Raw genomic sequence first — 15,808 nt, 5'->3', positions numbered from 1 at the left:
CTTCCTGCCCTCTGCCAGCCTTCTCTCTTTGCAGAGCATTACACATCTGTAAAGGAAATAACTTTTAAGAGATTCTTGCACTGTGTAGGTGCTTCTAACATCTTGCCTTTATACACTTTAAAAGTACTAGCCAAGTTTATTTCACATTATTGTAATCAATTTTATTTTATTATTAAAAAAAATAAATGTGAAAGAATCAAGCTGCTTTCAAGCTGGTCCTTGATTTGTTCATATAAGTTATTGTAGGACAGGTGCAGTAGCAAGAAACTAGACCTGATGATGCAGGAAGCTTCCTCTAGTCCTGTGTTTCTGTGCATGTGTGTATATTACTGTAGAGATAAGAACAGTTTTTTCAATAGATTATATATTGTGTACCTAGTATAGTTTTTAAGAATTTTAAAATGGCTTTCTGCTTTAGGATGAAGAGAAGTGCTGCTAACCTTAGATCTTTTTCCTTTCTCAAATGTTAGAAATTTTACTTGACTGTATGATTTAGTCAGCTGAAATGAAATGGAATCTTCCATGTGCTAATTTTATTCCAAACCACTGACCTCTAGTGGCTGGTTTGCAACTGTGAACCAAAGCTGCCTAGTAATTTAATTTGCTCCTCATATGTCTATTGGTCTTTTTTCCTTTAAAGTTTCTCAGGACAATAATGTCTCTTCATGATTTATTATACTTGGGTTTGCAAGTATCTATCTGTCTAATGCATTAGAAAGGAGATAAAAAGAAAAACAGATTTATGGTTAAGATTTCTTTAAAGTAGTAACTACTCACAAGCCCAAATCATGGGCTTCATAATCATGAAGTGCACACTTCTGGATATACATTTTATGACTGTAGCTGCACAGCTGTCTGAATCTTTCCTGAATTTGATTGTAGCTGTCTATGTCCCAGTATATCTCCCACTGATTTCTGTGGAGACATGCAAGTGACTCTCTATTACCCAGTGGGAGAGCAAATTCTTTAAAAGCGTAATAACTCCCTTTAGGAAAACAGAGTACTGGGTAGCTAAAAGGATTGCCTGCATTGGCATGTTAAATTAGAGCCGTGCTGGGCTTTTTAAGCAAATCCCCTGATCTCATTTACCATGAAACCAAACTGAAAGGTTGCTCTAGGCTAATTCCTAAGGAGCTCTAGTCCAACAGGGATACAGGGGCTGTGTTACTGCCAACTTCTCCAGCGTGTACCAAGTGCACATGGCAATGGAAAGCTTCCAAACCATGGAGAAAGTGCTCAAAAGGCCTCAGGACACTGTGTGCTAGCTAAAGGGTTAAATGATCTCTCTGCTTCCACATTAGCCAGTAATCTCCAGCCATTAAAGTTTATCCCACCTTTCTCCTATCCTGATTTTCCTTCCCTTCTTTACCTGTCCTATCTCTTCTTGTTGTTTGCTCTTAAGAAAGCCTTTTGCTCTGCTGGAATTCCCTTCCTCTGCTTTATTGTACTCCTGCTTCAACCAATTCTGCAGTATTGAAGTCAGCCTAGCCTCCCAGAAGAGCTGTCACACGTGTCACCTGGGTTCCTGAGGAAAGTATGTGGTTGCCAGCCTGTGCTGTGAGAGGACTGCAAGCTGCTCTAGCAGCAGGTTGTCACTAGCTGCTGCTGGGGTCAAAAGGGCTGGTTGAGCACTGCTGCATGCAGTTCAAGAGACTGAAGATGGCTCTGCTGGTGTTCAGGTGAATGAACTGCATGTGAATAATTAAAAACACTTACCTATGTGCTGGTAAGGACAGATATTTACTTATGGTTTATGTTGATCTTTGACCCAGTGACCGTGAAGTAACTTTACAGAGCTTTAGCAGTAGGTAACTCAGTGGTGTTACACAGACTTCTGTAGATTCACCTTTTTGTGCTTTGGAAAAGCCTCTTCCCTCCTGCACCTGCCCAGCACAAAATATTTTCTCTTTTTATGTTAATTTAAATATTGTACCTGAAAAACTTAAAGGCTATTTGGGATCACTGGACACTTTCTGGACAAATACACAAAATATTTGTACTTTTTTTTGGGGGGGGAACTATCAGTATGTATTTGCTTGATATTAACAATATATGTAGGATCATAATAGGTACAAAATGAAAACAGTCTCTTGCTTTTAAAAACCTTGCTATGCTGAATGAAAGACACACGAGGCAGGATGCTATGGAAATCTCAAAGAGCAATTTCTTTAAACTATATTAAGTCATCACCTCAGCTCCTCTGGCTGTATTGGGGACACTGCAAGTCTCCTCCACTGTATATGAACTTGAAATCTTTAATTTCAGGTTCAAAAATATTCAAATTGGCTTTATATTACATCATTTTACATGTAAGGAACACTGAAATCCTTCACTGTATGTTAGCCTTTATGTATCACAGATTTCTTTCTATACAGTAACATTGGAGAAGTTAATTGTGATGTACTGTTGTAGCTCAAGTAATCCAGTCACTTATTTGTTTTAAATAAACAGGCATGAGGAACAAAGTTTCCAAAGGTCTATGTTTCAATTCAGTCACCCGCCTTTACTTAAAACTGATTATTGCTCAATAAACGTTTTCAAGCTTCTCCATAACATAGGTTCTAAACCTTAAAAGGCTGTACCCACACAGTTCCTGCTTTTCCTGAAGATCTTTATAACATGGGAAAAGCAGCTTAAAGGCCTTAAGTTTTTACTGACAAGGTAATATGCTTTATACAACAAACTTCTTTTTTTTTTTTTTTTTTTTTTTTTTTTTTTTGCAAAAGGAATCAATCAGGTTAGAGTTTAGAAACTTGAGTTTGGATGAGTTTGTGTGGTTGTGGTGGTTTTTTAATAACTGGCTTGATTTCATGACATATGGGCTTAAAATAGCCATTGAATAACCATTATTCACAATGAAATCTTAGGATGCAATTCCAATTCAAGGCCAGGTTGGATGAGGCTCTGAGCAACCTGATCTAGTTGGGGATGTCCCTGCTCCTTGCCAGGGGCTTGGACTAGATGACCTTTGAAGGTCCTTTCCAACCCTAACCATTCTATAATTCTATGAACTGTATGGAATGAAAAAGTTGCCACTCAATGAGGAACAAGATCTCACCTATTTGCTGTGGCTATATATAGTTGTATTTGCTGTAGGCAAAAAGTTGTTTAATATAGTTTGGAGGTGCTAAAACATGTAAACAGTTCCTTTATAATTTAGAAGGTTTCTTCATTCATCACTAGTGATTGCAACTAATGGTTTTGATGTTCATAAATAAGGATTTGAGATTTTGTCTTTGAATGCTGCAGCTACATGCCATGAGGCATGGTAATTCATTGTTGATTGCTTTATGTACTTGGATATCCCACGCTGAACAGGCTGCTTTTGATGTTCTTTTGCTTGTTCTTTGTCTCCTTCCTCAGGTTTCAGTATTTATCAGTAGAAAGGTTCATGCAGAGGCCTTGATCGTGTAAATCCTGGTTGACTGCCACACTGGTCTATGCTATTTCAGCTTTATTATATTCCTTCCTGTTCCATATTTACAACAACAAAAGAAGACAAGGCAAATCCAGTTATTTATCTGGATAAAATAACATGAAATAGTTCACTAATTCAATTTGGTTTTGGATAGCAAATGATAAACCTAAAGAGAAAATATTTTTAGAAGTAAGGCAAGTTAGCATCTCTTCTACTGTACAGCAGACACTCCTCAGGAATTACAATTTTTTTCAATTTCTGCCTATAGTGTTTCAGATATCTTTATGTAGGGAAAAGGAACACTGTTCCTTATGTTGCTTTTTACTATTAGGCTTTTGCTAAAATAACAAGCAGCCACCAAAACATACATCAACTGCATGTTAGACTACAACTAAAATTGGTGAATTGACCTCACCTTCGCTACCTTACAACTTGCAGTGAATTCAGTATTTAACTCAATTGCTGTGCATCTAGTACTTAATGATACAGCATCTGTTGCAATACTCTGGATTCACCTGGTATGGCTGCGATTGGCTTACTGGGAAGATGAGTGTTAATTATTTTGTGCAAGTATTTTACTTCAATCTGCCTCCATTGGGCTTCTAGGAAAACTTGTATTGGCAACGCTCATCACTAGCTGGCTGGTAAAGAAGTTATGTGCCAACTGACCTTATTCCAAATCTAATTGGGTATGTTAAAGACAGGCGCTGTAATAATTCTCCTTGGTGATCAAATGCTTTGTGGATTACCAGGTACATCAATTATCCAAATTCCCTGCCAAGCTACCTTCTGCTGAGCTCCCCTGTTCCTCCCAGCGTGCAAATGAAGACAAGGAAGCCGGAGGTGTTTTGTCAGTCATGTAAACTAATATCAAAGCTAATCTGCAAAAATTTGAAATTGCCCAAATAAAAAGAATAAAAAATATGTTTTTAATTAAAAAAACCCCTCATATAGTTGATGCCAGTGGGACTAATTCTGTGGATGGTCCTGGGCCAGGCTGTGGGTGAGAAGAGGAGGAAAGGCTCTACCTCAGGGGTCAGAAATAGGGATTTTATTAGATTTTGTTTTATCTGCACTGATCAGGGAAGCACGCTTTTTTGGGGGAGACTTAAGGGGAGGGAAAAGCAATTTCACATAACAATCTTACCAGCAGATTTAGGATATGTGTTTTATTGCTGTTATCTGTAAAAGTACAGCTACCTGTGCTAACACATTTACCACACACACACACGTTACACACAGACGTATGCCTTCTCTCTTTACCACGAGCAACTCCTGAGCAGGACGGGGCCCTCCCGGTTTCCAGGGCGTCTGAGGCAACGGCGGCCCCGGCAACGGCGGCGGCTCCGCGCAGGCGCGGCGAGAGGGGCGGGTGAGTCAGCGGCGGGCGCTGGGCGTCGCGCCCGCCGGGCGGCCCCGGGGTTCCTTTCGTACATCCGGGTGCCGCGGCGCCGCCCATCGCCGGCGTCCCGGTTGCTGCTGCCGCCGCCCGGGGGCCGCGCCGGGCTCCTCCGATGCCAATCGCCGCCCGCTCGCCGGCCGCTGGCGTGCGGCGGGGAGCGGCCGGGCTCCGTCTGTGGTCGCCGCCATGATGCCGGCCCTGGCCGTCCAGCGGCGGGGCTGCCGCGGCCTCTACCGCCTGTATCTGGGGTGCCAGGCGGCGCCGCTCCCCCGCGCCTGCCACGGTGAGTCCCTCAGGGCAGCCGGGAACCCCCCCGGGGCGGGCTGGGGCCGAGCCGGCGGACCCCCCACCCCCGCCTTCCCCTGTAACTGAGCTACGTACTGGAAAACGAGTGCCGGGGCTCGCAGGCGGCCGGTGGCAGCCGGCCTCGGCCTCTGCGGGGGCAGGAAGGGGTTCCTGCCGAGGCCGTGGGGCACCTGCGGGCCGGCCGCCGCCACGGAGCCCAGGCTGCCTTCCGAGTGTTCTCGCACGTCCTGTGTGGGCCCGCTGCCCTGTCGGCCCCCGTCTTGCCTAAAACTGGCACGTCATGGCCGAGTTGGGGCTGACGTGTGCAGTAATTACACAGCACGAAGCGTGCTCTTACAGGATTTGCGTTGGTCTGAGAAGTGAGCATTGGCTTTTCCTTTAGGCCACAGGTCCCATAAAATTTAGGTTCTGACCAATTTTGTCCCTCTTCATGTCATCGCTTACAGTTGAGTTGCAGCAAATACCTTCTTCTTTAATGTATTTTTGTATATGTATGGATATTATCTAAACATTCTCTAAAAATTGTTTCCCTTTTTTCAACTGTTCCAGTGTTACCAAAGCTTAGGAAACAAAACTGCTCATCTTAAGCCATGTCTTTATTTGTGAGTTGTAATCACTAAGTTCACCGAGTGTTGCGTTGACTTTTCTGGGCCTTTGTCACATTAGCAACAATAATGGCCAACAAGAGCTTATCTGACTTTTTTTGATTGAATTATTCTGAAGCTTCACATCAGTACATACACTCATGCATACAGGTGCTTCTGTACTGTAGAGGACTAAAATAAAAGGAAAGCTTTTGAGACTTCTGTGGAATAAACAGTTTTATAAACTATTTTGTTGAGAGGTGCATTATTCATATATGATTAGTCATACTTTGTGTGACTTGATTTACCAGCACTGCTTAGTTTTTTTTTTTTCAATTTATTTGTTTAATGAGTGCTTTTCAAAGCAGCCAGTTTGCCTCTTGCCTTTCTGGTTGGAGGACTTGTATACCCTCTCTACAGAAGTGTTTGTGCTGCCTAAAAGAAACTGCTTGCTAAGACAGGTTGGCCTGTACTGCGAACAACCGTACTTCTGGCTAGTCTTCTGAAATTGAAGATTGCCTACCCAGAGTGATTTCTCAGTAGGCTTATTACATATTTTTCTTGTAATTTCTCTGTTATGAGTATTGTAAAATGTCTGTATAAAATGTTTAATACAGTGTTGTGTGCTTTTCTACCTGATTTCTGTAGCGAATTGCTCTTAATGTGTAATGCACACAGTTCAATTTTTCTTAATGGGTGAGCTGTGATTTCTACGGAGTGTACACAAAGTGAAATGAAATGGTAACATTGGCTAATAGTTTTGTAGTGGTCTGTATTTGTTCTTTTATCAATACTTGTTTTTTAAAGATATTAGATATTGAGGCATTATGACTAGAATGGACCTTAATGTATCAGTAAGCCAATCTTATCCAATAGCTTTGTATCTTTTTTTTTTTTTTTTTTTTTTACACCCTTAAGATCATCTAGAGGTCTTTGGAAGAATTGTGTACCAAATTGTATGGGAAAAAACCCTAGTGTTAGAATGAAGTTTAAAAGTGGATATTTGAAGTGAGGCAGTGAAAGCATGCTGCGTACTCCCATTTTGTAATTCCTAAATGTGGGTAAAATAAGCTCAGATCAGTACTTAAAAGCGAACTTTCCATAACTTATGTTGATATAGCCATTTGACTTTCTCTTCTTTTTCCTTCTAAAATGGTTGCCTGAAACATCTTTTTTTTTTCCTCCCCGTGTTAGGATGGCAAGCTTCAATGAAAAGCGGGAGTCTGTCTTATATTCTACCATGCAATCGTCTGCCTGTGCAGTTGATGAGTCAAGTGAGAGTTTATACCTCCAGTGGTCAGAAAAAAGATCTTGGATCAGAAGATACAAGTAGATCATCCCCTGAAGAAACTCTGCGTAAAGTTGGAACAGGTAGTACTAAGCTAAAATGAAGAGTATTTATATAAATGTAAAAACTTTAGGTTTTTAGCAATTGATAACTTTTTTTTTTTTTCAATAGTGTGATACTACAGTTTCAGAATTCTTAATATTTGTTGCTTGTCAGCATCAATATTTAAGTTTCAAATGTGGAAGTGGGGAAGAATGCTGAAATTTATGTCTTTGTTGTTTCAGTATTTAAAGGATTTAAGTTTAGAGTAATCAAATTTAAAGTGGTGATGATAAAACGTGGATGTCAGAAGGGATTAGATAACACAAGGAATAAGAAGTGGAATGTGTTACTTGTCTTTCATCACTTTGCTTGCTTACTTGCATTATTTTTGTAGTATTTCAGGTTTATTGTGTGAAATAACTAGTGATAAAGATTAAATAAGTGTGAATACTGAGCACTGTGACTTCTCCAGGTCAGGCTATACATGACTGGTAAAGAAAGTTGAGCTGTTTCATGTGCTAGAACTTTCTAATCTGACTGTTGTCAGAACTGCAGCATTCACATTAAACACTTGATATAATGGAAATAACCTGACCCTCCTTCCTGTTCAATTTGATTGTCAGTCTCATAGAATCTTAGAATAGTTTGGGTTGGAAGGGACCTTTAAAGGTCATCGAATTCCAAGAGTGAGATTCTTGCAGTAGAATGTCTGCCTGAATAGAGTGAAAGACTGTAGAGAAAGTTCTGGTTGTTGGTATTATCTGAGTTCTCAATGTACAGTTACTGGTGTTATGTGAAAATAGTCTAGCACTATTGCCTCCATTATTTCATATTGCCTTAAGTTTCTATAATTGCTGACTGTCATCAGAAGAGATGCTCCCACCTTCTCCCACCCTGCTCTTGTGCTGGAATCAGTAACGTTTAGGCCTGTTCTGTGACAAATGAATTGCTTTCTTGTTTTGCAGAGCTAGGGTTGAGGCAGGGTGGATTGGTAAGCTGATCCTGCTCAGTGTCAGTAAAAGGGATGGAGAGAGATGCTGCTGTTTGTGTCAGCGCAGCCATTAGTCGTAGTAAGACTTGAGTGGAACTGTGCCACATGGGCACCATGAGACTTTGCTTTTGTTGAGAGTAGGGGCCGATGTATGCAAGTGTATATGAAACTCCAGCCTAGAGGTACTGTGCACAGATGAACAATTGCTTTCAAGGTTATTTTGGAATGCATATTGTTATAAGCATGCTTCATATAGGGGGTGTTTTCTGGGGTTTAGTGGATAGAGTATTCTTATGCATTATGGACATACTACTACGGTTTATTTTAAAAAGCATAATTTGATAGAATTCTGAAAAGGTAATATACTGCTTGTAAAGACTGCCATACTTTTCTAGTAACTTAATATTTAGCAAATAATGAATCTCTTTTTGACCTCCATTTCTTTATCAGTAAACATGAGAAATGCTTTTCCTGTTAATGTGATATTCAAAATATTAATGTATTCATCTTGAAAGGTCTGTCATATCAACCTGTGCTTATCTGAAAAACAGTCGTTGTGAATTGAAGTGTTCTGGTTTTGTTTTTGTTTTTCCCCCTCACTGATGCACTGGGGTTTTGTGCAGTCTCTAAGCCAAGGTAGTAAACTTTAAAAGGATACCTGATGTGGTCTCTGTGCATAGATGTAAATTGTTATTTTTGTGCTTCTTTTTTTCCCCTCTGAAATTTTATGATCCGATCTTCTGTTAAATAGTGTTGGTGATACTTCTTTAAATGACATAAATGGTTACATGCGGAGTTTCTGGAAAGAAGCTACTACTCAGTTTTTGCTAAGCAATCTTGACTAATTTTTCTTATCATGAATGTTGATAGATCGGCTGCCTGGTGTTTTAAACCAGGTGAGAAAAGAAAGGAAAGGAACGGGGAAGGGATTTTTGCTTTTGTTTTTAAGTCAAACAATAACTGATAGGGATGACTGTTTTAGGAATGCTAGTTATTTGTGGTCTGGCCTTATTTGTTGTGTAATAGGAACAGTTTTGTAAATTTGTAAGTGTTATTCTTCCAAGAAAGTGTACTTGGATTGTTACTAGCCGTAGTCCTTGGTTGCTGTTAGGGCAATAACTAATTGCCTGATGAAAATGTAGTTATGTAGTCCAAGCTTCAAGAATATCTGACCTCTGAGTAATTTGAGTAGCATGTTAAGCTGGGAGCATGTCATTAATTAACACAAACCTGCTTGAAAAATCTTCCTTTTTTAATATATCACTTTCAATAAGGTCAGTTTTAATTTTGTTAATGACTGTGGATGTGTGGCAAACCACCAATATTAGAGAGTGTTAGGGCACAAAAGAGTGGATAGGTTGGTTTGATGTGTTAGAATCATACAGTTTTTGTTCTGAAAGCTATGTTGAGATGTATGAGATAAGCATGCAGTATTTGTATTTTCGAGTAGCACTTCTGATTTCTAAGTAGAAATCTCACTAAAATTACTGGAATTTATTATTTTCCAAATATTAAGGTTCACTTAACAGTACTGTAAATTATATTTTATTGGCTTAAGTCACACTTCACATTTCAAAACCAGCTAAAATATTTTGTTTTCTAGCTCCAGTTTGTGATACAAGAGTTGTGGATTTTAGTTTAAATATTCTGTATTTTAAGGAGCAGGCCTTTTGTGAGTGAAAAGCTTCAGTCCCTTAAAATGGAATTACAGCTTGAAAGCTCTATGAGACTCGGATGATCAGCAGCCATAAACTATATAGAATTCATTGTATTTACAAATGTAAAATTTTGTGTAAAACTTGCCCCAAACCAAAAGTACACCGATAAAATATTTTTTTAAAATAAAGGATACTTTCTGAAGTATGTGGCAAGTTGGTGCTCTTCTGCAAGCTGCTAGGAGTTTGTTGATCAATGTTATATTAAATGTCTTATTTTGTTATTTTTTTTTATTCTTTCTCTCTCTTATTTTGAGAGTTTTAAATGTTGGAAATCTAGCAAAAAATGTTTTTTAATTGTCAGGATGGAAAGCAATATTAAAATATATTCTTACTTTGTTATGTGAATCAAACTCTTTACTAAAAAGAGAAGTAAGTACTTCTGTATTTACAGTGAGCTTTATTTTTTATTTTACAGAACAAAATACAACCAATGCAAGTCAAAAACAGTCTTTCCTTAAAGAGCCAATCCAAGTAAAAGGTAAAGAAGTACTTCCTGTATTGAAACTTTACTGCTACCTGCTAGTAGTCAAAAAAGATTTGTGTAAGGAAACTGTGGTTCCTCTTCAGTTGTGTAACAAGTTATGTGAACAACATTTTAAAACACACTTATATGCCAGCTTTCTTTGGTACCCACTTGTTTGAAAATTACTTCTGAAAATCAGATATAGCAGTATTCCTTCTAATTACTCACTCTTCTGTGTCTTTTTAATTGTTTCATTTAAGCTGAGGAATTTGCCAGGAAAAGTCTAATTTGTTTTCTCATCTGTTATCACAGTCTATCTTCCTTGTATGTTTTTAGGCATGTACATTCACCATCTCAGACTTAATGTGGCTAAGCTGAGTACTTGATCTTCCCCTGTTCTTGCTCTAAGTCTTCCTCTGTTCCTTATTATTGCTGAGTTAATCTAATCAGTGTTGCTTCTAAATATATTTTGACCACATGTACTGCCTAATCTGAGTCCTGTAATGTTCCCATTTGTGCCTGTAGTAAATACATGCTTTTTTCTTTAGTTACATTGTTTAAAAACATAAGTGGATAAAATAAGAGCGTAACTTTCTTTATTGTTCTTAGTTTATCATGACTTGTTTTCACTGCGTCTTCACTCTAGTAGTTTCTATTCTGTTTTCTGGAGAATTATGCTATTAAAACTGCTGTGCTTTTGATCACTCCTAGCCTTCTGTCTATGGAAAGAACTTTATCGAAATAGAAATTGCCACTTCTCTTTAAAGTCCATTAAAAAAAAAAATCTATCTCGAGTGAAAGTGACTCAGCAGGCTGTAAACTATCAAAATTCCTTCTAGTCTTTCCTCAGATTTAAAGAAACATCAAATCTAGTACTTGTCAGTAACAAGGTGAGATCAGTGTCTCTCTATTTATATTTTCTGTACTCTTTTGTCTACATCCTTTATGTCAGTTTCTTTGGGTCTGTATGCATGCAGGGGGAACATACTATGAAATAATTTTAAAAATACATATATCTTTCAGTGAGAAGAGAATTTTGCCTCCGTAAATTATAGACACGCAAGCAAGAATGTTTATGTTAAAGATTTTGATAGTGTCTAGAAAGGAGAATTCTAGTCTTCAGATGCTGCTGTGAGTTAGAAACTTATTGAGCCAAGTGTTACTAAGACAATAACATTTTTAAAGGATTGCTAATCTTAAAAACTTGTGCTATTTAAAGTGTTTTATTTACATCACCTTTTGTTGGGCTTCATCCTTCTCTTGAAAGTACAAAATTTTTTATTTTTTTTTAAATTTTTTTTTTTTTTGTCCCCTCCATGTTTATTGCAAATTTTATACAGTTATTTGAGCTAGGGGTAGGATTGTTGAGATATTCTGTAATGTACAGTTGGTTATAGTGTTTTCTTATAGTGAAATTTACCTTTGTTTCTGAGAGATAGATTAGTAAGCATTTGATAAATCCACAAGTTATTTTTTTACTAAGGTTAATACACGTTGGCCATATATCTGTTTTAAATAAGAAAAGATGGGAAGCTTTCTTTTTGTTTAGAAATGTTATTCCTGTTCTAATCTTAGTAAATGATGGATTGTTTTTAGGAAGTCTCTAATTTTTTTGTAACCTTCACTCAGGAGCATTGTGGGATGACTGTGATTACTCAAGTACTTAACAAATTGTTTAAGTTCAAAGTGGATGACAGAAATTAGATTATTATGGTAAATACTGATATGTGTAGCGTTAGTGGATTGTTGTGTGTTAAGCAATATATTTTGCCTTTAAGCTGTCAAAACGCAGAAGTAAGACAATGTAGAACTCTGTGAAATTTCTTCTCAGAGTCTTTAAATGCAATATCTTTCTCTTAAATATCCTATGCCTTAAGGAGGAGTTCCGGACTAACTACAGAAATCATATCAGTTCTGTGATATGCAGGAAGTTCATGTATGTTCGTAAGTCTTTTCTCCTGCAGAATATGAGCTTTTTGTTTTCAGTTGTGTTCTTTAATGTTAACCTTTCAGCAATTTTAACTCCTTTTCCAATGTGTATAACATTTTCAATGGAAGTGAGTATGTAGTGACTTACATTTGAAAATAAGGTTAAGTTGTGTACATATAGACAAGCAGGAAATAATGGCATAAATTTAAAATTCAATTTATCCTTTTTCTGAATAGATGTGGTATTCTTTTCCTTGTGCATGAAAATCTGATGTGATAAGAGTATATCTTCTGCACATAAAAAGCATTATAAATAAGTAATGTATATTTTAAATTGTTATAAATGTGAAATATTAAGTGTGCTAATTTTGAAAGTAGTAGTTCAGAAAATGACGTATACAGTCTGTCTCGATTCCCTGTACGGTCTGCAAAGGTCAAAAATCTTATCTGCAGAAGGTGGAATTGGTTAAGTGTTGGGAAAAAAAAAAATGGAGCTCTGTGTTGCCACTTCAGTTGCCAGAGCAAGGGTTTCCACATTACCATATTTGAATGCTGTCTTAGTAGCCAAGCACCATCTCTGACATAAAAGTTGGAGAGGTAGCAGACAGTGGCAGTGAAGTGTGTGGGTTGTTTGAGAGCCCTGAACTACAACTTAGTAAGTAGCATTTTCGGAGGTAGATTATTCTACTCTTACTCACTTACGCAATGAAGAACGTTCCTTTCTCCTCACTGTAAGTTTTCTGTTACACTGACAAGCATTGTTTTTCAGATCTCCACTTAGAGGTATCATGATAAGACGCTAGATTGAATTACCTTTTGAAGTTTCTACTGAGTGACTTGCTTATCTGTTTCTGTTTTTAAGTGAAAGCAGTCCTTAAAAAAAGAGAGTATGGACCAAAATACACACAGAATAACTTCATCACTGGAGTCAGAGCAATAAATGAGTTTTGTCTTAAATCCAGGTATGATGGGTTTAAGTTGAAATTTAACGTGTGAATATTTGTTTGTTCATATGTGCTTCAAAAGTGATTGTGACTGTAGAGTGGTTTTGCACAGCAACTTTTTCTAAGTGTTTTTGTGATATACATAATCATAAGTGGCTGAAGTTAGTTCTTGTTTACTTAGCGTTACAGTGGATTAGGAACTTGCACTGAGTTTGCATGTTTCTGTGGTGGCTTCTTAAGATAGTTTATTTGTATTTATATGACCATAAATCTAGTTGGGGGGAGTCCACCTCTAGAGCAGCTAGTCATAGGGAGGAATGGCAAATAACTCTTGTTTCAGCAATTTGGGATTACGATGGTTTGATGTGAACATCTCTAAAAGATCAGTGGAAACTTCATGTTATGTGAAGTCTGTGATTTGGGATAAAATATAATCTGGTTCATTGTAACCTAACTATTGTTACTTGATTCATATTTACTGCCTTTTACTATGTGCCATGCCTGCCAGCAGGTCGTACTGAGTATTGCTGTAGTTGAGGTGTCTGTCGGATTTAATCTTGTTATATGTGTGACCCCAAGGCTTAGCAGCTTTGTTTATAACGTTTTATGTGTCACTGTTCCTCCCCAGTTTTTACATATAGTATATGTCACCAGACTTGGTCTTTGGTGAATGTTCAATGACAAATTATGCTTAATCCTGTGCCATACTTTTTTCATAACTGACTTGTGCAGAGAAATAACTAGTTAAAGTTTTACTGTATTGACCAAAAGCTGTGGGGGAGGGGAGAAAAAAAGAAAAAAGGACTAGATAATTGGTTGGGCTAAAAATGAAATATTCTGTTGTATTTAAAAATTTTTAAAAAAATTATCCTTGATGCTTCTCAATGTAGATGCCCTAATGTGTAGCTCAGCACAAGAAACTTATCTATTCCCTCAAGTAGTTTTGTTATCTCCAACCTTTTGCAGCTTGTGCTGGGTATGTAGGTTTTGAGGTTAAATTTCTTAATTTTTCATGTCACGTGACTTCTGATTTCCATTTAGAGATGCTAAGTCATGAACCCTCTTGTTTAGCACTTGTGCACATTATCAGTTACATGCAGATCATTCATTGGATGTTTTATTATTAAATGTTTTATTATTTTGTCTTCCATGTATAGTGTTTCATAGTGTGAGGACTTGATTTGGACTTTTGAGTGTGGAAAACACAGTGGTTTTCAATAGCATCCTAGAGATTGCTTGCTTCATGTTGCATATCTCTTCTGTTTGGCTTAAGTAAACAACTTCAGGTTTTTTTTGTACTGCAAATTAATAATATTAAAATTGTGGAAGATCACCCAGATGTAAAAGTAAAATTAGAATAATATGAACTTTTTCTTGCACTAATCTGTTTGTCTGCTTTCATTAGTGATTTAGACCAGCTGAGGAAAATTAAACGACGAAGCCCCCATGATGACACTGAGACTTTCACTGTGTACCTGAGATCGGATGTAGAGGCAAAGTAAGAACATTCTTATGAAGGAAAATGTTTGAATCATTTAAAGTGGATTATATGAGAGAGAGGAAAAAAAAATTAAACGTCAGGTTTACAATGTGAAAGGGCAATAATATTTACCATTTTCTATCTCAATAAATTTTCTATCCTTGTTTTTGTAATAATTATATGGTGTATATAAAATTGGAGGGTATGTTTAATGTGTCCAAAGATGTAAGTGCTTGTCCTCAACCCCCTCTTTGCCCAGCTTTTTATTCTGTAAAGTATCTGTGCGGCTTCTTATCAGAATGAGTGATGTGATGTTCTGCTTTTAGTAAAGGCATTTGTAATATAGTCAAACTGTAAAGAAGTTGCATAAATGGAAACATTGTTGAGTGACTTTTACGCTGTGCAGGTCTCTTGAAGTTTGGGGTAGTCCCGAAGCTCTTGCTAGAGAAAGAAAACTACGTAAAGAGGCAGAGATCAAGTACAGAGAAAGTGAGTATAGAGTTTTCCAGGAACTTCAAATGTAAACAACAAAGTATGTTTGTTAGAAATCTACTAGATGGTGTGTTATTTCATTGAGAATGTACAAATTCGGAATTAGCAATTACTGATAAGATTTTTATAGCATAGTGTTAGAGTAACACATTAGTATCTGTGCAGATATAGTCTGTTGCTATCTTACAGTTTATCATCTGTGTGATACAGCAAGAATATACATTCAGTTCAGATCTATAGTGATAATTTTTTTTTTCGAGGGCTTTAAATTTTTAGATTATAATTAACATCTTCAATTGTTTTGTATTTTTTATTGAGAATCTTGAAAAGACTTGAAACCAATCCAGATCTTGATACCATACTGTTACTCATTTATTTTTGCTTCAAAATGAATTCAGCTTACCTTTGTGCTTCAAAATGGGAGAAACACCCCCAAGTAATATTTTTGCTTAAAATTATAGTTGTCCTCCTTGCTAGTATTATCAATAGCAGGCACAGTCAAATCAGTAGTTTGTGATGGATTTTGATCTGTTTAGTCAGTCAGTTAAAATCACAGGAGAGGTAATATTGCTTCAAGGTACTTACTCCAGTTATGCACTTTAAAGTTGGAGATCTTTTCTTTTTTTTTTTTTTTTTTTTGAAACAGTTGTGTCACTAGAGCACCCTCCTAATAAAAAGGCTAGAGCTGCATGTGCTTGTTAAGGTACCTGTAAGTGTTTGTACTGAGAGTGCAGTTAGTAGCTTAAAAATT

The 15,808-nt window shown here is 37.3% G+C and overlaps 1 protein-coding gene across 2 annotated transcripts in view; it reads left to right on the top strand.

Moving 5' to 3' along the window:
• The first annotated feature begins 4,884 nt into the window (after nucleotides 1–4,884).
• SLC30A9 (solute carrier family 30 member 9) overlaps nucleotides 4,885–15,808 on the top strand; it is a 39,110-nt gene continuing 28,186 nt past the window's right edge. The window contains exons 1-6 of one of the 2 annotated variants that reach the window (XR_015258396.1): nucleotides 4,885–5,103; nucleotides 6,905–7,081; nucleotides 10,165–10,227; nucleotides 13,004–13,103; nucleotides 14,491–14,583; nucleotides 14,972–15,054. Coding sequence is in view for 1 of the 2 variants with exons in the window: in XM_086746375.1 (XP_086602501.1) it covers nucleotides 5,007–5,103; nucleotides 6,905–7,081; nucleotides 10,165–10,227; nucleotides 13,004–13,103; nucleotides 14,491–14,583; nucleotides 14,972–15,054 (613 nt within the window). In the remaining variant the exon portion in view is untranslated. The remainder of the gene's footprint in view (nucleotides 5,104–6,904; nucleotides 7,082–10,164; nucleotides 10,228–13,003; nucleotides 13,104–14,490; nucleotides 14,584–14,971; nucleotides 15,055–15,808) is intronic. The other variant, XM_086746375.1, reaches the window with a different exon arrangement.

Source organism: Chlamydotis macqueenii, chromosome 4, assembly GCF_036417535.1.
Source record: "Chlamydotis macqueenii isolate bChlMac1 chromosome 4, bChlMac1.mat, whole genome shotgun sequence".
In the NCBI taxonomy this organism is placed as follows: Eukaryota; Metazoa; Chordata; class Aves; order Otidiformes; family Otididae; genus Chlamydotis; species Chlamydotis macqueenii.
This window is presented reverse-complemented; position numbering and strand designations above follow the sequence as displayed.